At 28.7% G+C, this 25,819-nt stretch overlaps 1 protein-coding gene and 1 pseudogene across 1 annotated transcript; both read left to right on the top strand.

Annotated features, from left to right (window-relative positions):
- The first annotated feature begins 14,067 nt into the window (after positions 1–14,067).
- On the top strand, positions 14,068–16,761 carry LOC132924572 (uncharacterized; annotated as a pseudogene).
- A 912-nt stretch (positions 16,762–17,673) lies between these two features.
- Positions 17,674–24,709, top strand: LOC132924571 (U3 small nucleolar RNA-associated protein 6 homolog). The gene is made up of 11 exons (XM_060988953.1): positions 17,674–18,072; positions 18,429–18,543; positions 18,613–18,739; positions 18,814–18,966; positions 21,260–21,624; positions 21,689–21,820; positions 21,881–22,103; positions 22,176–22,400; positions 23,334–23,607; positions 23,665–23,812; positions 23,890–24,709. The coding sequence occupies exons 2-11, from the start codon at positions 18,470–18,472 to the stop codon at positions 23,939–23,941; spliced, it is 1,773 nt and encodes a 590-aa protein (XP_060844936.1). The 5' UTR covers positions 17,674–18,072; positions 18,429–18,469; the 3' UTR covers positions 23,942–24,709.
- Positions 24,710–25,819: the final 1,110 nt, after the last annotated feature.

Genomic DNA, 25,819 nt, shown 5'->3' with positions numbered 1-25,819 from the left:
CATTCGTTGCCTGTCGTAATAATGTATAATTTAACATGTTTCAAAAAACGTCAAGTATGCCAAGTATGAATTTCGCTCCTAACTGTCCCCCAGGCAAAGGACCCATTAGATCAATTAATTTAGTTTATAAAGTTTGTTTCGGTTTAATTGGTATGTTGCTGATAAGTGGTCCCTCAACTATTTGGTTCAGAATTTTGTTGCGTTAACATGAATCACATACTTTTATAATACTCTTAATTCCGCAGTACATATTTGTAAACTGATAATTTCAATGTAGTAATTCATATCATAAATCTTATACGTTTCCATATGGCCGAAATATTCATGTGTCTCGATAACCAACTGGTATAACATAATGTCGGGATTCATTAGGTACTCGTCATTTTCTCGATCTCTAGAAAACAATAAATCTTAATAGACCCTAAAATATTTTGTTGCTCCGTTTACAACTTGTTGTCTAATCTTGTTTAATTTATTATCATCCTATTGTAAATTGCTTAGTTGGTTGAATGCTGTTTTAATCCGGCCTGATAGTCATCCAACATTAATTTACTGAGGCATATTGCTGTTTAACTTGTCTTCTTGCTATTTTTGGGTGTTTGTGGATATCGTGTTAGTATATCTGCGCCAATTTTTTCTTTAGCTGCTAGATGTACAATATATTACAATAGAATTCTTAAAGATTTATAGCCCAGCGCATTAATATATCGCTCAAAAATCTACACTCTACAGCTATTCAAAAATGTTAATGCCCTGTGATCCATCAATCCGTTTGTTTTATAACCTAATACATAGTTGCGACATTTTTTGCATCCGAATACAATGGCTAGTAATTTACGCTCTGTGATGTGATGACGTTTTTCTCGATCTTTTAATGTGCGGCTGATAAATCTGATGGTTAGATGTTGTCTGCTAGGATCTATCTGAAAATTCCTTTTTCTGATATAATATGTTCTATGAATGTGACTTATTTCTTTAAAAATTTGATTTTCAAATCCGTTCATATAAAATTGATGTATTCGTAAAACAAAATATATTTTCACTATTTTGAAAATTCTTGGATATACATATTTATTTTGTTTTCACCAAACTAAAATATCTCCATTTCTTGGTAGTAATGGTTTATGCAGATATTTGTTAGAAGATTGGATCGATGTGTTCACTTCTTTGTCAAATTCATCCCATATTGAATCGGCATTACTCTTATTTTGTATGTATTGTATATGTAATATGTATATTTGAGTTGTGCTATTTGTAATTTGTACAGTTGTGATCTTTACTTATCAATCATTTTTTACCTTCTGTAGATGGATATTGATGTAAAAATCCGTAATTTTTAACCCTCTGGTCCAATATTGTAGCCTCTGCGTATAATGGAATTTTCTTTAGTTCCAAACTTCTTATCTACATCTTTTATTAAAACATCGACCATATTAGAAATTTCAATAGATTTGTGAGGCTTGAGTTTAATTTTATTGTAATACTTGATAAACTATTTGCTTAGTACAACTATTTTTGAAATAGTGACAAATCTTTCTAAACTTATTTCCACTGCTATTTCTTTAAATAGTTTTAGGATTTCACAAGTAATATTCCAATCATTATTGGTTAAGTACTCATTATAATTCGTTTCTAGTAATGCTGTGAATAAAGGCATTAAGTCCAAGTACTCCGCTTGAATATATTTAAAGTCAAGAATTCCATCTCGTCACTACATCTTTAATAAGAACAAGCTGAGGAGAATACGCCAAAATAGTTCTTGTACTAATTTCAACTTTCAAATGACTCACTATACCTCCAATTTTCTCTTTTACATGTTAAATTACCTTCAATGCATTTTAGACAACTAAGTTGAGACTATAAGAAAAACAACGTATATGTCTCCAATTTCACATTCAACTGCTTTAATTATGTATGAAGCATTATCTGTTATATATGCGACAACTTTGTTTTCTAAACCCAATTCATGTTCTACTCTTATCAATTCTTTTTTCAAATTCTCGCTTGTATGTGCATTAAAATATTTAAAACAAGACAGTAAGTATGACTGAAGCGCCCAATTTTTACTAATAAAGTGTATTGTGATTTAGTGTATTTAGTGTATTAATGTTTTTTCTGGAATGCAAATCATACCAAGGGTTCTACATTTTTAAAAATTGTCTAAACTCTTTATCCTCCATAAAGCTAAATGGGTAATGTTCCTTAACAATCATTCTCAGAAGCTGTCGGTCAAGCAGTGTACACCGGAATGATCCTTTGGGTTTTGGTAAATAACTTGTTATACTATTTTGTACCTTACTTATACTTAGTGTGTAGTTCTACAAGTTATTAATTTAATGCCGTTTCTGCATATTGTTCCAAAAACGTCACAAATTAGTTTTTCGAAGTTTCAACGTCTCTAGGATAAGTTAACTAGTTTGATATTATTATTTAACCAATGAGGTATTTTTCTAACATTTTACTGTTGTAGTTAAAATAAAGAAATATACTTATTTCATTGAATCATTTTTTTCTTGAAAATAATATAGGCACGAGAAACCCTTAGTGTTCAGTCCCATAGTCTCAAAGTTTGAAATTATACATCAGAATTCCAAAAGAAGAACCTCTTGATTTAATATAGTTCTATAGTAATTGAAAGTTTTTTTTATATTTAACTTTTTTTTCTCATTTAAAATCTCTACAAGAGGGCCAAATTGTTTTCTTATTTTAAATGTTTGCATCCTTTGAGGCTAGCCTAGTAGATCCGTCCCCAGACATCCTCATGTATATCTTATAGGGTTTCTTCCATGGATCAATATCTATCAGGGAACAAAAGTCTATTTATCCTTTCCCCTTAGCTTTCCTGATCTCAGAGCGAATATCCTTCCTAGACTTGATGTAACTGGCCCTTGTAGCTAGCGAACCATCAGGACTTAGCCTCCTGAGGCTGGTTTGGTAGAACCTGCAGATAAGGAATGCCATTGATCTGAGCTCGGAAATTTTATCAAACTACCAATACACGGGTTTTTTGCTAATAAGTCAGAGGTCATCAAAAGCATCGAGGTATTACATGCGCCAGTGATGTAGCTTTTGAGAGCCTCAGCTGCACTAAAAGCAGCTTCGGAACGCAGTGGTCCTCTCGAGGATGCCAGAGGAGTTGCATAGACGTGCTCATAAAAAGCTTTAATGTCGATTTTCTTGAGGGCCCAGTCTGGGTAAGTGTTTCCTGAAGGGGTCCCGGGAGGTATTCGGGCTGAGGGACCAAGAGGGTGGGTGGATCGATCTTGAAGGAGATGTAGGCGTAATCACTAATATGTCTTCAAGGACCAACCAGTGTTGTTGTTGATTTAGGCTCCTCTCGCAAAGGTGACAAATATGATGGAATTCACCTCTCCTCAGACGAAAGTGGAAGTGTCGCCAGAGTTAGCAAGGATAGTTAAGACTAGCAAGCTAGTCCGAGAGTAGTTTCACTCTCGAATCGTTGAAGAACGAGCCCCTCTAGACGTTCCAAGCGTTAAAGTCATAGCCGACAACTAGCCTGGTTCGGATAGCTTGTTTGAAACATACACTTACTTTTGCTACCTGCTGTCTGTTTTTTAAGCCCCACATGGAGGTGACCGAAACGTTGTTGAGAACAGCTGCTACCCTCGGATCGTCTTTGCTAACAATTAACAGGGTTCTCTTCATTATGTTGAGAACTTTGTCAGCTGTGGAGGTAGGCTCCATGTCAATCATCTCCTATTGATATCTACCTGCGCATCAAAAATATTACTTTCAAATTTATTTTAGTTAAAAATTCATCATTAAAAAAGTTATATAAAGAACTGATACGGTATTTTAAGCTCTAAAATATTAATATCCAGTCAGTAAACGTTCATCGAGCTGATTAATTGAGGTTTAAAAACTAAATTACCTTTTTTCCATTTTGAATTAATAAATTCTTCTGGCTTTTGTTTTTTTGGCGCTGGATTTTTTACACTCATATCTTTTATAAGTTTACGAGAAAATGTTGATGATTCTACAACAAAATATAACTAAAACTGTTGGCCATTTAATTTACATTAGTTTTGATAAATGTATCGACTATAACACGATTCCACAAATTTTCAATAAAATATGTTTTAATAAAATGTGTTTGTATAACAACCGCTGATAATATTTACTTTTAACAGAAAATTTCACAATGCGATTTTGGTCAGGGGCGGCATATTTTTCAAGGGATTTTTTTTTCGATATTGATGGTATTGTACTATTGTATATTGACTTGGTGAACTTATTATATCGTTTTCTGTTATTGTAAAATACTCTAATAGCCACAACAGCCTACAAGATTATTTTAAATGATTGAAAACAATAGCATTGATTTAAAATAGAATTCGAATTTATTATTTTTATAGTTTATTTAGTTTATTACCGCTGCGCGCCGTCTATTGCCTATTGGGAATACTCACGATTATAGATACTATCATTGATTATATATTATTATAGATTGCTCACTGTCATAGAAAATATGTTGCGCGACAATTGAGTTCAATTGATTGCCAATAGGTAGCGTACTGGTAACGATATAATAATATTGTACTAGCGATAATTATGTTTTATTTTTGGTTGCTACCGGTCCGACTACAATCACGACGATCGTAATACAAAATTACATTGTTTACATTGTTGTGACTATTTTCGTTATTTCACAACGCACCAAGCGCAATTGTATAGCGGCTGATTAATATACTACAATATTTATTGTAAATTAATAATTTTGTTTATTGATTTGATATAAAGTAGGTATATAAGTAAATTGTTATAGTATGATGGTCAGAAATTGAAAACAAATAACAATTATTTAGTTTTATAAATTGCAATTTATTCAAAACAACCTTTAACGCGCAATTTTGTAATACCACATGATATTTAAAAAAATGCAAAATAAATAAATAAAAACTGGTGGTTTTCAAAATGTTTAAACTTAAAATAAAATATCCCATTTTTAAACATTATAAAATACATATTTAATAAAGTAACATCGGCAAGATTAAAAAAATAGCAATTAAAAAACGTCAAATAATAATAATATAATATAAATATTTTAATTTCATAATTTATTAAAAAAAAAAATAAAATAATAACTTATTCAATGAAAATTATATTATTCACATACAACAATAATGAAATATTATTTATTAATTGTGTTTAAACACTTTTAGTTTTGCAATTTGCTGGACAGCCTTATTGTGTAACTCTGTGTTTGTCCATTTACACTCTTTAAATATTCTTGTTCTAAATAATAATTCTATTATATATAAATAATGAAGTTTACACGTCGAAACATTTAATTTAAAAATATATTTATCAATTTTTTTTTTTGAAATATCTAAAAGTTTAAAAACTATATGTTTTTCGTGTTTTATTTTTTCAAATTCTTCATTAAAAATGTTGAGACATGTATTAGTTATGTCCACAATGATATTTGATGGTGCTTTTAATCCTTGTGTTGATGGTTCATTTACATTAAACATCTTAAATGTTAATAATAATTGCGATTCATCATTTAAATCTAAAGATGTTATAAGATTTTTTTTACATTCATCACAACTAAAATTATTTAAACACTTATACGCCAAGTATCCTGCAAAATAAATGACAGCACAATTTTCTAATGATTTTTTAGCATTTGTGGTGTTAATAACTATAGTACCAGAACTAGTATTCGAGTCAGTCTCACAATCATCACTTAAATTATATATATTATCATTTAAACCGTCTTCTTGAATTTCTTCAGAGTATGTAGGTCTGGTTATTTGCACATCATTTAGAGTATCCACATTAAAAAATTCTTCACCATCTTCTTCACAATTAGAACTTTCAGAACATTTCATTAAACTATAAGAACAAATCGCACTAAAACAGCAACGAAATGTTCGGGCAGTTGGGTTCTTATTATAGCCGTTTTTCTGTCGCATTATGGAAAACATATTTTCTAATGGATCTTGTGTTAATTTGTTAGTCATTAAAAAGTATTCTTTATTTGAAATATGTTGATTCATTATTATTTTTTCTGATTCATAAAGACCAATAATAGCTGTTAATGTCCATTTAAGTCCAATGAAACACGGAGGTGTAGTTACTTTATTATTTTTTAAATTTATTTTTACAGCTTTATCAAAAAGAATACAAAAGTTTTTTAAATTTTGAAGGACTTGAGAATTACGTTTGCTTAGAGGTCGTCTATTTGGATTTGCGTCATACAAATTTTTACTGTTTGCAGAATCGAACATATCATTAACATTTTCAATAAAATTTGCTGTGTCTAGTGCGGTTTTAGTTTTTAATTCACCAGTAGAAACACACGTTTTAATAGAAGCTGCAACAGATCTACTAAAAATTTGTATTGCCAACTTGCACGACATTTTTTGGAAAGCGTTTGGGGCAATATGAGCGGGTGTAATTTTACACATTGCCCGTGCAGTATTACTTTTTAAGTCAATTTCATAAGATTTTTTAATATCTTTAAATGAAATTAATTTATTTTCAATTTTTATATTACCATCTAATAAATTATTTCGTAAGCTTTTTATCATATGAGGCATATCGTAAATTAAAAATAATTTTTGACCATTTATGTCTACTGATGGGTTATTGTGTGTTGCACCAAGTAATGAAAACATTCTTCTATTTTGTGATCCTTGATCGCAGACTACAGCAGAAGGTACTAAACCAAGTTCTAATAATTTTATTACGCATTCTTTAAGTATGTTAGTTAAATTATCCCCTTTTATTCCATTACCAGTGAAAAAATAACATAATGGAAATTTCCAATTTACGTACAAACAACGGATCATTATGACTAGTGCATAGGAGCCAATTTTGTTAGTTCGCCCTAAAGTTCCAAGATCTTCATATCCTTCTATTATGTCTAAAGCTTTGTTGTATTCTATCGCTTTTTTAATTGAAATCTCATCTAATAAAATAATAACTTTTTTTTCTTGAAAACTCATACAAGAAACTTTAAGTTTAATTTGTTCCATATACCGAGGTGAAAATCCAGTTGAATAACTAATTGAGTTTAGCCAACGACGCACTGTACTTTCGCCAGGTAAAATAATTTTATTTTTACGCATATATTTATATGTTGATGGCGATTTATAATAAAGAGATAAAGATAACTTTTTTTCTTCACTAGTCCATTGCTTACGCGATTTGTGGTTAATTTGCATTGTCACTTGTCATTTGTCAAAGTTTTATTCAAGTAAAGACAGTCAAGTTTTCATTTAATCGACTATATGATGTAAGTGTACAATTTATAATTAATGTCATAGGGTTAATATTAAAAATATTTTTTAACTTGGTACCTATGTCTTCAGTATAATTTAAGAGAGACGACGATACTTCGTGTTGAGTGCATTGAACTCAGTGCAACAGCTTATTATAGACACAATAGTACAATTTTTATTTACTCAATAATAATCCAATTTACAAAATATATATTATATGATAATGACAGTACATGTATTATGTACTAATGTGTTATGAATAAAATACAAAATGTACATAATATACCTTAACATAAATATGGCAATGAGATACCTAGGTAGTATTAATATAATTTAATAATTAGGTACTAATTTGAAAATAACTATTTCACCTATCTAGGGTTATATTTTGGATAGGTATTTAATGTTTATAATGTTTTAATCGTTGGCAGTGCGCCAGTACAACGATATGAGTAGAGTACTAGAGTATAGAATACAAGTAACGTCTTTATAGATGCTCTCACTGCTCTAAGCATTGAAAATATTTGAAATCATTAAATCAAGATTCCACACGTCTGTTTTTGCTGTTAAAATCTTAAGACTGATCCCTACTCCTATGAACTACACTAGCGATTATTGCGGTACACGCCATAAGTAAACACCGCGCGGAGCGCTACATAGCGGTACTCGCCATTTAGCGCGTAGCGTATTTTGTACTGCAGTGAGCTATCTATAGTATTTATAATCAATGATACTATCTATAATTGTGGGAACACTCACGCCGCGGCGGCGCGGCCAGTGAGCGTCTATAGTACATATTTATAACAAATGACAATAATAGTATAATCTAATAATATCAAGACGGCACGCCGGTTCTATACCAATATTTTGTTGACGATCTTTTATTTTATTTCTGGAGTAGTGATAAATTATAATTCAGTCTGTGCACTGCGTACTGCCAGTATTGCGTAGTGTCGAGTTCTTACCGCTGTAGCTGTGTCACTTTTATTTGTCTACTTATTATATCGTTGTTGTTTTTATTTTAAATATTCTATTTATTTTGTGAATATGAGTACGAATAGAAAACGGTTAAGTGGTGACCAATACAAAAAAATTGCCAAATTAAAAAGTGAAAAATTGCATAATGTTTTAAATAAAACACACAAATTGACTGATTTTTTTAAAAATCCAGTTTCTACTTCTGGTAGTTGTAGTAGTAATAGTAACACTAACACTATAGATATTCTGAAGAAAACAGATGCTCAGGTTAGTGAAACAAAAATGAGTTTATCTGTTGAAGTGGACAATATTGAACCTGAAGGTAGTTGTGGGTCAAATGAGTTAACTAATATGATAGTAAATGAAACCATTTTCGAGACAGACCCAGTTAAATGGGTTATTAACGACGAATTTCGTGACTATGTTGCAAAAAATGGTTTTAATCAAAATATGACAAACGGTTTTATTAACTCTAAACGTGTATATTGTGATAAAACAAGATATTTGATTATTCATTATATCTTGAATAAATAAATCAAATAATTTAAGTTATAACTGAATTATGGCGTACTCAAAATGTTTATACTGTGTACCATCTTCAAAATATAATACTGATTTATCATTTCATTTGTAAGTAATGTAGTGAAATAATACTTATTAATAATATAGGTATTTTTAAATAATATAAAATACTCATTATTACTCACATTTAAATAAAGTTGAATTCTTAGTATAGCATCCAATTACAACATTTGCATTTAGTTTCTAAACTTTGTTTTTACAGTATTCACAATACCTACTAAAAACTCTTTCTACCGTCGCATTTGCTGAAGGCAATGAAAGGCATCTTAAGACAAATTCAGCTAATTCTTTGAATGCATATTTTTCACAACTGTCTTTAAAAAAAACGTTAACCCAAAATGCAGTTGTTTCAATATCCTCGTTCAGAATAGTACGTTGTTCTATTATATAAATATATTTTAAATGTGTCGATCTACGCCAGTGTGTTTCCATAGCTTCATTGCTTCAACATCAGTATTATCCACTAAAAATTTATTTATTAGCATTAAAATAAATATTAAATTAAACAAAAATAGTTATTTTATTTACTTGATAAGTCAAATGGTAAATTAGCAAATATAGGTGTTATGGCGGAAAATACTGATACAGGATAAAAAATATCTAAATTTTTGTAGACATTTTACATTATGTGGTAATCGCTTAACAAATTCTTGGCAAAAGAACAGCAAAAAATGTTCACAGTTACTTTTAACCATATTAAGCAATTTTGGATCTTTTGTTTTTTTATCTGCAAGTATTGAAAAAGCATATCCAAAATCTACTGCATCATCTATTGGCAAAAGAGCCAGTGAATTTTTCAAAGTGTCAGAAACTTTATTGATATCTTCTAAGCATAAAACATTTGCATATTCATCATCACGTAAGAAATAAGACCTAATTAAACGTTTTGCAATAGACATCATAAGAGATTTAAGTTCTCTATAAACTTTAGTTAAAGCAGTATTCTCAGATTGAAATTTCAAATTTACATCATTAACTTCTCTTAATACAGGTTTCAAAAATGTTAAATATAATAAATTAGAGTCATCCTTAAACATATTTAATAATATTTTGGCACTATGGCATTTTTCTTTTAGCGATGCTATATTGAAACAATTTTTTAGTTCTAACCATTGATCTAAAACTACTTTAATATACAATTGTAAAAGGCTAACCACCTTGTAGCACATAGTTTTACAAGTTTAGTCTGTTTACTACCATCAGCATTTATTGCATTGTACAGACTGCTGCACTGCTGTATTCCATTTGTCTTAGAGGACTGTGAGAAAACCAGGATACAGTTTCATGCAGTCAGTATTCAATATAGTCTGGTAATTTATCTGAAGCTTTGGAAGAAAAAGTATTTAATGAATGACACATATTTTAATGCTGACATTTTGGCAAAATTACTCGACGCCGAGTAAACAATGAATTATTTTGGCCACATAAATTGCTAGCGTTGTCTACATTGTACACCTACACCAATAATATTTTTTGGTTGCATTTTTAAAGTTTCAAGTAATTCATTAGTACAATCTTTCAATGCTTCAGCTGTTGCTCTTTCTATGAGTATCAAAATTAAAAGTGTTTAGTGAAGTCAGCATTAGTCTATCTGATTTAGTTGTCACGATTCTCTACAGGTACAAGAAAACAACAACTCGTTTGCCGTTTCTCGTTCAACCGGCAAAAACCCATTGGCCTTCCCTGTGATATTTTCGCCTCCCAAATTTTGATTCATCTATTTATACAATAGTCCCTTCACCACCTACATACGAAGTATTTTTAAGAGTAATGCACTTATAATTTTCTCAAAAATTATTTTGCTTGGGCAGTATTTAATGATTATGCGTGTCGTTACACTCCTCAACGTCATCGTACGACTGTTAACGCCAAACATAACCGTCACAATATGCTGTACTCGGACGCAACACTAAAAAGTGGTCTTTATTACATTATTTTTTGCAATAAGGCCCCAGGACTGTAAAATTGAGTTAATCGGTATGGACAGAAGGCCATTTGTTGTACGTTCAAACATTTTATAAATTTCAATAATCGATGTAATTTTCACTAAATAAAATTTATAAACTGAACACAAACAATACTTATTTCACCAACTAAGTCACCGATCGTAATTAGTAAATATGACGATTACGTAGTTTGCTATCGGACAAAGTAATATGTTTATATTATCTTAATTGTAAATTAACTATGGGTTTGTATTTTCCATTATTAATGACTTTAATTTAGTAACTTTATAATAACTTTTTAATTACAATTATACTTCGGTATTTTAGAGACGAATATGTCAAGGATATCTGGTCGCTTTCGGGGTGATGTTGGCCAATATGTGGGGTCTTGGGGTGAAATGATTAAGTAATTTTTGGTAGTAATAACTTGTCTAAGAGAGTTACCTCTTGGTGAGTTTGAGTGACATCCCCATTGGGTGTGTTTGGCATTGAGGTCGCCACCAACAATAAAGTAATTTCCGAGAGAGTTGAAAAATTGCTCAAATAGTATTGTGGTAATGATTTGGTTAGGGGGACAGTATGCTGCCGAGATGGAGATAGGAGAATGGTCTAGAGTAATTTGTATGGTGAAAGATTGTATGTGGGGTTCGCTAATTTGAGAGACATTGTGAAAGAGAATTGTAGATCTAATGATTATCGCCGCTCCCCCGTGTGCGGTACCGTCTGGGTGGTTTGATCTCAGTATTGTGTAGTCGGGTATGTGTATTTTTGTTCTGTTAGTGAGGTGTGTTTCAGATATTAGAGCTATATCTATACGTTTTTCATGAAGTACAAGTGAGAGTTCGGCTACATGATTATGAATACCATTGGCATTCCAAAGGAGTATGAGCAATGATTTGGAGGTTTGGGTATTATTTGTCATTTTGGGCTGCAAGTTTGGCAAGGACTGTTGTAAGAAGGGAGAGCAATGGGTTTATGATAGCTTGGAAGTCACTGATAAATTTAGATAATAAGGTACCTGTGTCTAATTGATTACTGTTGTTAGATTTCGGAGGTTCCTGATTCGAGGTTACATTTGCATAAGTTCTATTTTGAGAGGGCGAGGGATTGGATTCAGTCGAAGAAGTCTTCACTGTGGTTTTTGGATTGGACTGGTTGTTGATTGAAGTTGATTGGATGGTTCTTGAGTTTGGGTTGCGACGTCTTTGAAGCTCCTTGTGAATTTGGCATCCTTTATAGTTTGCAGGGTGTTCACCCTGACATAGCGCGCATTTGGCGGGTAGATTTCGAGGCTTTATACATGCTGAGGTGATGTGATGTTCAGCACACCGAACGCATCTTGGTGTATGTGCACAGTACGTTTTTGTATGACCGTATTCCTGGCAATTCAGACATTGTACTAGGTCACGTTTTTTATATGGTTCTTCTATTTTTACCTTAGTATGAAGTATGTGGTTTATATGGAAGATGTCTTTATTTAACTCTGAAGGTTCGAGATCAACAAAGAATATTGGAAGATTTAATTTTGTTGTTTTATGTAGGACATTTGTGATTTGGCGTACTTGAAAACCGATTTCTTCTAAGGCTGTTCTAATTTCTGCTGTGTTGGTTGTTGGGTGAAGGTTTCTTATGACTATCCGATAGGCTTTGTTTTCTTGCATTTGATAGGTGTGGAATTCGGCTTCTGCACCTTGTAAGAAACGGATGATTGCTCGGTAGGTTTCTGGGTTTTTTGTTAGGATTTTGAGGTTGTTAATGCTTGACTTAAATGTGAAGTTTTCAGGACCCACAAGGTCTATGAGTTCCGAGCGTAGACTTACAAAGTCTTTAATTCCTTTTACTATTATGGGAGGGGGTAGATTTGTACTTTTTACCTGTGAGGTGCGCTCTTCAGGGTTGCTTACATTAGGATCTGGGTTTGGTGTTATTGTGTCAACTTCGATTGCTTCAGTTTGCGATAGAACATCAAATCGATTTCTAGAAATAAATAGCTTTTTGTGTCTGTTGGTATTTTGAGTTGGAGAGCTTGGTTCTGAGGAACTTGAGCGGTTTCTTTTCTCGGCTTGATGTGTCCAGCCATCATTATTTGGACTATTTAAGTTATTTTGTGTGGGTGAATGGCTCACGTTGGGATTATTTGTCGATAAGTTTAGGCGAGCATCCTGTATAATGGTTTTATTATTTGTATTATTATTATTAATATTTTTATTTTTAATATTAGTTTTAGTTTTTGGATTCGGCGATTGTGGCATGTTTGTCACGGAGACAAAGGTCACGCACCGCTACGCGACGTATGCGATAACGGCGGCCGTGCGGCGTTCACGATAACGCGACGGCTGTACGGTAATTAAGACACTGGAAATTTACGAACGAACTTGATTCACTTATATAACAGAATTACTAATATAATATAATATATTACATTTGTATTATGTATATGTATATATATATATATGCATGCTACATAATATAATATAAACATATATAAATTTGGAAAAATTTGAGCATCTATGATCGAGATCTCGGCGGTATTTAACGGAGCGACAAAGAGGCGTGCGTTAGTGTGTTTCCATAGCTTCATTGCTTCAACATCAGTATTATCCACTAAAAATTTATTTATTAGCATTAAAATAAATATTAAATTAAACAAAAATAGTTATTTTATTTACTTGATAAGTCAAATGGTAAATTAGCAAATATAGGTGTTATGGCGGAAAATACTGATACAGGATAAAAAATATCTAAATTTTTGTAGACATTTTACATTATGTGGTAATCGCTTAACAAATTCTTGGCAAAAGAACAGCAAAAAATGTTCACAGTTACTTTTAACCATATTAAGCAATTTTGGATCTTTTGTTTTTTTATCTGCAAGTATTGAAAAAGCATATCCAAAATCTACTGCATCATCTATTGGCAAAAGAGCCAGTGAATTTTTCAAAGTGTCAGAAACTTTATTGATATCTTCTAAGCATAAAACATTTGCATATTCATCATCACGTAAGAAATAAGACCTAATTAAACGTTTTGCAATAGACATCATAAGAGATTTAAGTTCTCTATAAACTTTAGTTAAAGCAGTATTCTCAGATTGAAATTTCAAATTTACATCATTAACTTCTCTTAATACAGGTTTCAAAAATGTTAAATATAATAAATTAGAGTCATCCTTAAACATATTTAATAATATTTTGGCACTATGGCATTTTTCTTTTAGCGATGCTATATTGAAACAATTTTTTAGTTCTAACCATTGATCTAAAACTACTTTAATATACAATTGTAAAAGGCTAACCACCTTGTAGCACATAGTTTTACAAGTTTAGTCTGTTTACTACCATCAGCATTTATTGCATTGTACAGACTGCTGCACTGCTGTATTCCATTTGTCTTAGAGGACTGTGAGAAAACCAGGATACAGTTTCATGCAGTCAGTATTCAATATAGTCTGGTAATTTATCTGAAGCTTTGGAAGAAAAAGTATTTAATGAATGACACATATTTTAATGCTGACATTTTGGCAAAATTACTCGACGCCGAGTAAACAATGAATTATTTTGGCCACATAAATTGCTAGCGTTGTCTACATTGTACACCTACACCAATAATATTTTTTGGTTGCATTTTTAAAGTTTCAAGTAATTCATTAGTACAATCTTTCAATGCTTCAGCTGTTGCTCTTTCTATGAGTATCAAAATTAAAAGTGTTTAGTGAAGTCAGCATTAGTCTATCTGATTTAGTTGTCACGATTCTCTACAGGTACAAGAAAACAACAACTCGTTTGCCGTTTCTCGTTCAACCGGCAAAAACCCATTGGCCTTCCCTGTGATATTTTCGCCTCCCAAATTTTGATTCATCTATTTATACAATAGTCCCTTCACCACCTACATACGAAGTATTTTTAAGAGTAATGCACTTATAATTTTCTCAAAAATTATTTTGCTTGGGCAGTATTTAATGATTATGCGTGTCGTTACACTCCTCAACGTCATCGTACGACTGTTAACGCCAAACATAACCGTCACAATATGCTGTACTCGGACGCAACACTAAAAAGTGGTCTTTATTACATTATTTTTTGCAATAAGGCCCCAGGACTGTAAAATTGAGTTAATCGGTATGGACAGAAGGCCATTTGTTGTACGTTCAAACATTTTATAAATTTCAATAATCGATGTAATTTTCACTAAATAAAATTTATAAACTGAACACAAACAATACTTATTTCACCAACTAAGTCACCGATCGTAATTAGTAAATATGACGATTACGTAGTTTGCTATCGGACAAAGTAATATGCTTATATTATCTTAATTGTAAATTAACTATGGGTTTGTATTTTCCATTATTAATGACTTTAATTTAGTAACTTTATAATAACTTTTTAATTACAATTATACTTACCTACCAACTTAATTGCTTAATTATTTTAAAATTAAAATAAGCTATTTTTAAAGGTATACGTACAAAAACATTACAACATACAAGTAAGTAGGATAAGTAAATTTTGATTTTACTAATGTATTGAGCGTTAGAACCACACATTTTGAAAAAAAATTGAAAATACTCAAATTTTTGTTACGGAAAACCAGTATGTTTTGAAGTTTTTCACCAATAACTTTAAAACGAAGTCTTACCGACCTTTTTTTTACATTCTTACAAAGCATGAAAAACACACATTTAAAAAAAAAATCGAAAGGTTGCTAACTTTAATTTTGTTAAAGTCAAGATGGATATATATCCACCTTGGCCGAAGTAGTAATAAACTATTAATCAAAACCAGAATTTTGTAAGGTTCAATCGTAGATAATACATAAAAGTATAGGTATGCTATTCAACAAATAATCGTGTGTCTCGAGAGCACCAGAGAAACCAGTATGATAGTCCAATGTAGTTTAATTGTTATCATTTCTCGTTTATCAATCATTCAAATTTCGTGCCTTTTTTTTAATTGACATTTAGAATATTTAAATTATTAACTATTGATACATACCTCCATAATATTATTTATATTATTCTATCCTGTTTTACATTTATGTTCGATATATAATTAATTATACATTATAATGGTGCATATATGTGTGGTGTGCAAATCCAATTCAGTACAAATGAAGGCTTATCTTTCCATTTGTAAGTAATAATATATTAAATATTTAAATGTTGTAATCTGTGTTTCTCTGGTCATTTTAGATTTCTTAAAAGTTTGTCTGGATGCAGGCTTTTGGGCTTACTGAGGTCAGTAATTGGCATCATGTATGATCTAAGCATTTTTATACTGAACATTTTAGCAATAGTGAAGGCCAGATGATTCTGTTAAGAGATGCTGTTCCTCTTGCTCCTATTAAAAAGTAAGCTTTCTTTTTTTTTAATGTATTTAATATTTTTATTTTTTTAATATTTAATTTCATTACTACTGCTATACCTAGTTTAAATTTGCCATTGTGCCAAACATTAGAACATAATGATACATTTATGGAAGATTCTGATTCACCAATGAATGCTAACAGGTCAATTTTTATTAATAATTATTACTTACTATGAATAACCAAAATATAACAACTAACTGTTTTCAGAAAATTATTTGATTCTATTACACCTCTTGAAAAAAAACATTCAACATCTAGTAATTCTACATGTTTGGGGACCTTAGCATTAATGATTTTAGCAGTCCCAAGTGTGTTGCAATTTTCCTGTTGTTCAATCAACCATTTCAGGACTCCATACAAAAACAAAAAATTGGATGGCAAAAACTCGTCGTTTACAAATAGGGTCCAATCCCTGCAAACAATAATTTCTGATTTGCAGTCAAATTGATATATTTCAGATACTGCAGCAGATAATTTGAAGGTGAATTTGGATAAGTTGACTGTTAATGTTGTTATTTATGTTTTGTACATGTTTAAGTATTTTTAAAGTAGCCAAATCTGCTATAATCTTCATTATAAGTTCAACATGGTATACAATTTACAAATTTAATATGAAATAAAAACTTTTATGTACAGATTGTTTTATTGTTTTGTTCAATTTATCTTGGTGTTTAGTTGAATGTGTATATATTATCGTAGTATTGTCTTGTAATATACAAAAATATGATTCTTATAAATATGTTTGAGGGCAAGACGCTGAGTTTTTTCTATTATTCCCAATATAACGTTCATTATATTGTTTAGAAATAGTAAAAGTATCAAAAATTTTTAATTTACCTTTAACTTCAAAATTTTAATTTTTTTAAAAAACTCATAATTATGCCTTCCAAAATATTGTCATCGTTTTATTTTATAGTAGGTATCATTACTCTAGAACCAAAATTGAGCGCGTTTTACTCAGACCGTGTAAACGCGTTTTGCCTATGTCATACACGTATGTAAGACAGAAACAACACATGCGGATGTGATGTCTTCTTCATAAAAATATTGCCAATAATGCTCCAGCAGTTGGAAATAAGGCTAAAATATGAAAACGTATATCATGAATTAATTGTGTTCAGTACATGTGTAACATGTACATTGTTCCAACTTCCATTGTTTATTATTTTTAAATATAGAAACTAAATTAATTCATACAACGAATTATAAGTTTAAGAAGTTATGTACCGTTGCAGTAACTGTGTAAAATAATGAAATTTAAATATTATATAGCGACTATCTTTACACCGTTTTCGAGTGTACGCGAATGTGTTTCTACCGAGACCGGATGACATGGTAGTCATGGGGAATAAGCAGTTGCTGTTATACCATAATTCCACCTGGAGCGAAGGAAAACATGATCGGCTAAGACGAGTAAGACGTACGACAGAGAACATTAAAAAAAAAAAATGCTGCTCACATAAAACATGACGTGCGTAATCCACGCTGATAACAAGTTGTTCGTGTACAGTGAGCACTGAGCGGTGATAACACGTCGTATCGCCAAAATGTTAAATCTTATCTATATCATGATTTAATCAATGTTTATCAATACTTAATTATTATTGTAGAAGATCAAAATTCAAAAATGTTTAAAGTTTCAATAGTATTCTGACAAACCAGAATCCAACACACAAATTAGAATAATAATGGTTGTTGTCTTCTTGTCGATCGCGTATTGATGTATATGTTTTTTCGTAGGTGCCTATAAGTCACCGTCTACTCTCATCGACAACGAATTAACTTATTAATATAATATCGAATACGAAGATATACAGCTCTAAAATCGGAGTGTTACCATTGTAAGAAAAAATATTTAAACTCTTTCGACCACACACGTCCTTCTTTGTTAGTGTTGACGCATTTTGAACAAAACGACAACGCCTGGCAATTATCTGCACAGTAGTGAGGTAAGTACTTCGTTTATAATTTGAACATTTTTTTATTAACGGTGCAAGGCTATTCAAATGATTTTTCCTCATTGCCCAAAGAAAAATTATCGGTGTCTAATACTGGCTCTGCAATAATTTAAATATTTGTTAATTATCATTTTGATGACTTTCCATGATTTAAATTTTGAAAACATTTGGTTCAATTCAAATACCTCTAGGGTATTTTCTATCTGTTATTACAAAGCCTGACACTGATAATGCTTGACATCTGATAAAGTCATTACTGATCACTTGCTGAAATTGTAGTATCTTTTTACTACGATTATTTGGACTTATTCATTTGTTAAATGTTGTTACACATTTCACCCTTATAGGATTTTGCATTAATAAGTTGATAAAACAATCATTTCTCATCATGTCAGCAGACGATGTAGAATCTGAAATCCATTTCATGAAAACTTACAGTATATTGAAATGGGACGAACTAATGTAAGCATTAATCCATTGTTTTTTTATTATTTACAATATTTAATTTGTTTTACTTTGTTTTAACTTAAGAAAACTAAACGATGATCGTAAATCACTTAACCAAAAGATTACGCTTGGATTAGCTACCAAAGATGAATTATTGAAACAAATAAAAGTTGAATTAAATATGCTAGATACGTGTCAACTTAAAATTGATGTAAGATTATGGCACGTAATATTTTTGAATACATGTATATTTTCAATTCTATTATTATTATTTTTCTTTCATAGCAAGAAATGAAAGAAAATAACACAGTGTATATTAACACTGAAATACTTACCATTTTATCAAATCGTATCAATGATATGTACAACAATATGTTTTTACTATTTCCTGTTGAAAAAACTTCATTAACAGAATATATTGAATTCTGCTCAAATAATGTAAGTAAATAATTTACAACTTCATCAATGATTTTAAATTTTAGTGTATAAAATAGTTTTTAATGTAAAAAGAAACTATTTTATACACTGAAATTGTATGTTTATGATAAGTAATTATGACTAATAAAAATGTTTTCTAATTATTAAGGAATGGATTTAAATGCAAACTGCATTTTTTTCTGAATGTCTGAAAACATTGCTTTTCAAGCACAAAGTTAATTTCATATATCAATGAATTCAAAAATGTAACTTTCATTTTGCATTTTTTGACATTTTTAGTGCATTTTTTATGTTTTTAAGTCATTTTTATGTATGAATTGATAAAATTCGATAAAAATTAAGCAGCACCTGATTAAACAGTGGTATTATGAAACACAAGATTAAAGTATAACAAATGTATCTATCTAAATTGTATATTCATTTTTTGGAAATAACTTTCAGAGTAAAAAGGAGATAGGAGAATTAGAAGATGATAAAAATGATATGAATAATTAATACCTAAAAGTAAAAATTTATATAATTAAACAAGTTTATTCAATGCTAAAAATAATTTTAAGAGCATTTTTTTAAAAAAAATGTCTGTTATGAGTGCACTAAATCATATTTTTTTTAAAGCATTTTTCTTGTTTTTTAGATCATTTAAATCTTTCCCTAATAATTATTATATATAATATCTACCAACTGCATATTGTTCTCATTCAATAAATGTATTTATGCGAACATAGACATTAGCAATAAAGTGATAGAGATATTAGATGTTAAGAAAGCTTTTGATTATATAAATCATAAAATATTTAAAATAAAAATGAAATTACATTGATCTGAGACAAAATATATCACTTATTAATTATATATATATGTATATAAAATCTAACAAATAGTTAAGATTAATAGTCCCTTAATTATTCAATTAAAAATACATTCCAGTATGCCACAATATACGGTACTAGGACCTATTATTTTTATTAAATACATTAATAGTTTGTTGAATTTATACATAAATGCAAAAACTATTTGCTATGCTAATGATATGGCTATTTTTATTTTTTATTCAATTGATTCACTTTTTTAAAATTCTACTATAATTATAAATCAAGTCTTTGTTTAATAATAATTTACTAGTTAAACCTAGATAAATCAAATTACATTTATTTTAATGTAAACATCTCTAAAAAAAGATTCTATGTATTAAATACTCATTCATTTAACAAGCAGTAATATTATATCCTGTACAATTTGTAGTACTCTAGAATGTGTTAATAAACTTAAATACCTTGATATAATGTTAAATAATAAATTTAAATGGGATAATCATACTATGATAATATTATTATTAATACATTAACAGATACTATACACAAATTCTTCTTTATCTTTAATGATGTTGAAAATATATCTAACATTCAAATACAGTGGCATGTATATTTACAAATATACAATATATTATTTACATGTATCTCTCATTCAATCAATTTTAAATTATGGAAAAATTGTTAATGCCATAGATTTTATTTATACATAGTAAGTTATGTTATATTTGGACAGCATAGAAATTATATGTAAATAAATATATTGTTATACTACTAGTAAATAGTTGGTCAACCTATAAACATAGGTATAACAATTAACAACCATTATCAGAGTAAATAAGAATTTTTTATTTGATTGTTGTCTTACAGAAACACAATACAAGATTATATTTATATTTTCAATAGCTTTGAAATCTTATTTTTTTTCTGTTTAGACAATTATCCCTAAGTATTTCTCTAACTTCTTTTCACAATCTCACAATCATCATTCATCGAGCAACTAGCAAAATAATACTAGATATGTATAATTAAAAATATATATCAATACATTTTAACTAAGAAATATGTATGTATTAATATGATTAAAAACATAATGATATCAGTCTACCCAATCTATTTATGGGAAACTTACTATCTATTTTGAGAAGAGTTAATTAAAAATATAATTTATTTAACTAACTTGTAATTTACATGGTCCAAATTTTTAAAAACTAAACTGTAAAAAATTTAAAATAAAAAACTACATAATGTGTATATATCCTATTTAAATATTTATAGTACTATAGTAATTATTTATCAAAAGAAATTTCCATTATATTTTTGTTACATGAAAAGAACTAACAAAATTATGTAACACAATATTTTTGCTACATTACCACCCAACACTGATATTTTGAAATATATTTTAATTTATTTCCTTTTCATTACCTAATTTAAATTGATTATTAAATATTTATTTAACCATTATAAATTCTTACTTTCAGACATTATTTATTACTAAATGTAGCAATATGTTGAATACGCTCATGTTGAGATACCATAGTGATCCTGAAGTGTATATAACTGCAGCAACATATGAGTTTGATGACCGAAATGATGTTGATTCAGCTAGACAATATTTTTCAGAAGGATTAAAATATCATAAAAATTGTAAACGTTTATACGTAGAAGAGTTCTGGGTAGAAGTACAACATTTAGAAAAGACTGCAGGTGCCTCACTTTCGATTGCCATGGGAAAATATAGAAACCTCATAAAACATTTTGAAGGTGATATCAAATTTCATTTTATATTATTGGACAGAGCAATAAAATTAAGTGCAGTTAGAGAACTACAATGCAATATTGTCAGGTATTAATTTATTTTTCAGAACAATTTTTGAACATCTTTATAAATGTATTTTTTTTTTTTATAGAGATATGGTTAGAAAGTATAGGCATAGTGAACTAATGTGGCAAAAATTAGCTAAAATTCACTTTGATGGGTTTATCTATCATCAAGAAACTGAGCAATTACACTACGATAAAAATTATATTAGTGGTATTAGGTTAGTATATAAAGATTTGAAAACATTTTTTTTTCTAATACTGACATGTTTGTTGTATAGAAACTGCATTAAAACTTATGAAGATGGATTAAAAGAAAATTTACCATTAAAAAATAAACATAAATTATGGAACTTTTATATTGATCATGTTATAGAAATTAGAAAATCCTATCGCATGAAAAAAGAAACAATAAGAAATTTTATGAATGAAACAATGGAGCGAACCTTTCAAGAAGCGCACAATAACAAGGCATTACGCAAATCTGAACATTATATTTATTGGGTAAATTTTTATAAAGTATTACTGTATAAGTATTTTATATAAATAAAAATTTGTTTATTTATTTTTATTTAGGCTAAAAACACAAATAAAGACGGTCATAGAATTCTGAGAAAAGCAGTTGAAGTGATAGAAGATAGTGTAGAGCTCTGGATTCATTTAATATCATATTATTTGAGCTATGACTGTCTTGAAATGGGTATTGAAGCTTTTCAAGCTGGTGTTCGAGCTTTAACAAGCAAATCGATGCCTCTATGGGAAATTCTAATTTTATACTTGGGAAACACTCATCCGAAATTGGTAAAATAAGTATTAATATTTTGATAATTTCTTACAAAAATAATTAATTGTGACTATGGAGGTAAAAGTTCTCCCTTGATACTTTATGCATATAATGCTTGTAGATTTTTATAACAAATGTGATCATGAAATAAATTATGTATATTACATGTTAGCCATATTTTATACTCTGTTTAGTTTAAATTGATCCACCTTTGCATATGCATACTAAGCTGCTGAAACAGATGTCCAACCCTTATCAGTAACGAGTGCTCTGTGATTGGTCACCGGTATACGTCAATAATCATTGTCTTCGTAGTCGGAAGAGCAACTGATATTCATACAGATACAAAGTTCCACGCTAGCTGCTAGTCGCTAAAAATTATTGACAAGAATATGTGGCTTTGATCAGTTTTTGTCGAACAAGTGAATTAACTTTAACTAAACAGAGTATGCATATCATAAATTTTCTGTGATTTATTTATTCATTTCTATTAGCTATTTTATTTTATTCTAACTATATTGATATCATGTATGATATGCATTTTAATTTTAATCTTTTCTTAATATTTTATTCATTTAATATACAATTTACAATTTTCTTTAAATAACTTAAATGTCAATTAATTTTTATATTTCATAATAATCTATGGTATTTTATTTTGATATATTTGATCTAAAGTTAAATATTTTAATGTTATACAATGAAATCTTAACTACTTAACATATTTCAGTAGTAATTAATTCAATATTTTTGTTAAGGTTTTTTTTCTAATATATTTTTTACCTTTTGCACTTCAAGTATAGCAGATATCAATAGTAATATCTTCAATACTCACAGTGTATACTTGCCTATGAGTTATTGATAATTATATAGAGTTTATATTATAAATATTATTTTCTACTAGTAAATATTTTGTTGTTTGATTTTTATCAATATTTATTTTTATTTAGCTCCAACAATTATATCACGAAGGCTCACATTTTCCATTCCCAGAAATTAATTTTATAATCAGACCTGAATATTTGGAATGGAGCGTAGTTCATAATGGAATACTTTCAACTCGTGAATTGTTCATTGAACTTAGAGATATAAAACCAGAATGTAAACAGTTGTATACAACCATGATTTCATTTGAACACACTCAGAATTCAGGAATTACCAAATTGAGAACTATTAGAAAATTGTATAATGATGTATGCAATACTTTTGGCCAAACAGACATTAGTGAGTATTAATTTTTTCTACAATATTATTGAAGCTAATTTAAAATTGATTATACAGAAGTATGGTCTGACTGCATTCGTTTTGAATATAAATATGGTTCCCATAAATTAGTGAAAGAAATTTATAAGGCATCATTACTATGTTTAGAACCATATTTAAGAAATGTTATGGCAAAAGAGTTTGAAAAACTTAAGGAGGAATTTGTGTATGTATAATTGTATTAATTGTTTAATTGATATAAAACCAAAATTACATACTTAATTGATATTTATTGTTTTTAAGGGAGGATGATCCTAAAGATGAAGGAGTTATTGTTATTGATGATGATGAATGATTTTATAGTTAAGAAAACAATTATATAGGTTTGTGTGTGTATTTATTTTATTTATATTCATCTTCATAATTAGTGACTTGTGTACTTCATTTTTTTTTTTTATATATCTGTGATATTAAGCTAAAGACTGTTTATTATTTATAGTTATTTTTATTAATTTTTTAATTGGTTTAAGCATAAAACAACAATATATTAATTTCTTTAAGTCAACCAATTGCAGTAAGTGATATATTTAAAAATGTATTAATTATTTTTTTTCTATAATACGTACATCACTTTACTCCAGTTTTTACAAAATTGATTTTTTTTTTTATTTCATTTTAATTTTAAAAAATATAATTCTAAAAACTTAAAATTTTTAGCAACTGTTTATATCATCAATTTCTATAAATGAAATAATTTTTAAAATATTATACTTGTTTTGAGTTATATATGGCTATTCAAAATTTTTTCAAATTTTTTTTTTAGTTTTATTCTATAAATGACAATAAAAAAATTATTGCTGAGTCAAAACTTGAAAATTTTATATAAGTTAATATATGTATATAAATTATAAAATATATATTCACAATTTTTTTTTTGCATTTTTAGTTCAAATTTGTATAAAATTACACATTTTAATGATAAATAACGTACAATGATTGGTACTTTGTTACAATTTAAAAACATCGTTTGTGGAAACTTAAAATTTTTATATTGTATATTATGAATTTTTATATATTATGCAATAATATTTTCAAAATAGAGAATAAAAATTTTAATATCTTATATATTTGTAGTATGATCCTTTCATACTGTATTATGGCATTTACAGTAAGGTGTTATTAACTAAATGTTTATAATAATAATATTAAAAATTATTAAAATAATTAAATTAAAATAATATAAAAAATACAATATTTTTAGAAAAAAATAAATGAACCAACCGTAATACTAAAAGTAAAATAAGATACTCAGAATCATTTTTTGTATACAATTATAATATATCATTTAATTTAAATTTAACATATCCATAATAGTAAAAACCTAATGTATAGCAGAATAGTACCCACTTGCTAACCTTTTTTTATTTTGAAAATTTATTAAAATCTGAAATTGTGTTTTGCCTTCTATTTATATATAATTTTTTTTTTCTTTAACCCAGCAGCAAAGAATATTTCAGCTAGTATTAGTTGTAGATTTAAGATTATAATAAATAAAAAATAAGATAATTGTGATAATTATTATTTTGAATTATGAGTTACTGGATTCTATTAGTTCAGATACTAATTATTACAAAAATATAAACATCAACTTAAATAACAAAATGTTATTAATTATTATTACATAAAATGACCATAAAGACTTTTTAAAACTTTTGATACCAAAATCTAATTTTCATAAAAAATAATTGTGATTTGTAATTTTGCCGTTTCATTAACATTAGACAACTATTTCATAAATTAAAAGTGTAGTGATAGCAAAGTAATGTAAATTCAATCAAATCATAAAACTATAAATTTGTTGTATCTTAAAATGTTGTATATTTCATTAAATTTTAAAACTTACTTAAAAATATATGTTATTGCAGTCGTTGTGTATATAACTGTGTCCATACCTTATGGCAGTGTTCCTCAACTGATGTTCCGCAGCACACAAATGTGCCGCAAACTAGCTGTAGGTGTACCGCGAGTTGAGACCGTGGTACATACATATAGTATTATTAGGTGTTCAAAATAGAAAGAAATTTCTATTAAAATTCTTATTACTTAATTACTATAGTGTTCCGTCAAAATGTATGGTTATAAGAAATGTGCCATGAGCATAAAAAGGTTGAGACCCATATGATAATAAAATATTAATGTATGATGGTTTATTTTATTAATGAAAATATAAAAA

The sequence above is a fragment of the Rhopalosiphum padi genome, chromosome 3 (assembly GCF_020882245.1).
Source record: "Rhopalosiphum padi isolate XX-2018 chromosome 3, ASM2088224v1, whole genome shotgun sequence".
Taxonomy (NCBI): domain Eukaryota; kingdom Metazoa; phylum Arthropoda; class Insecta; order Hemiptera; family Aphididae; genus Rhopalosiphum; species Rhopalosiphum padi.
Note: the sequence above shows the minus strand (reverse complement) of the source record. Positions and strands in the feature narration are given on the sequence as shown.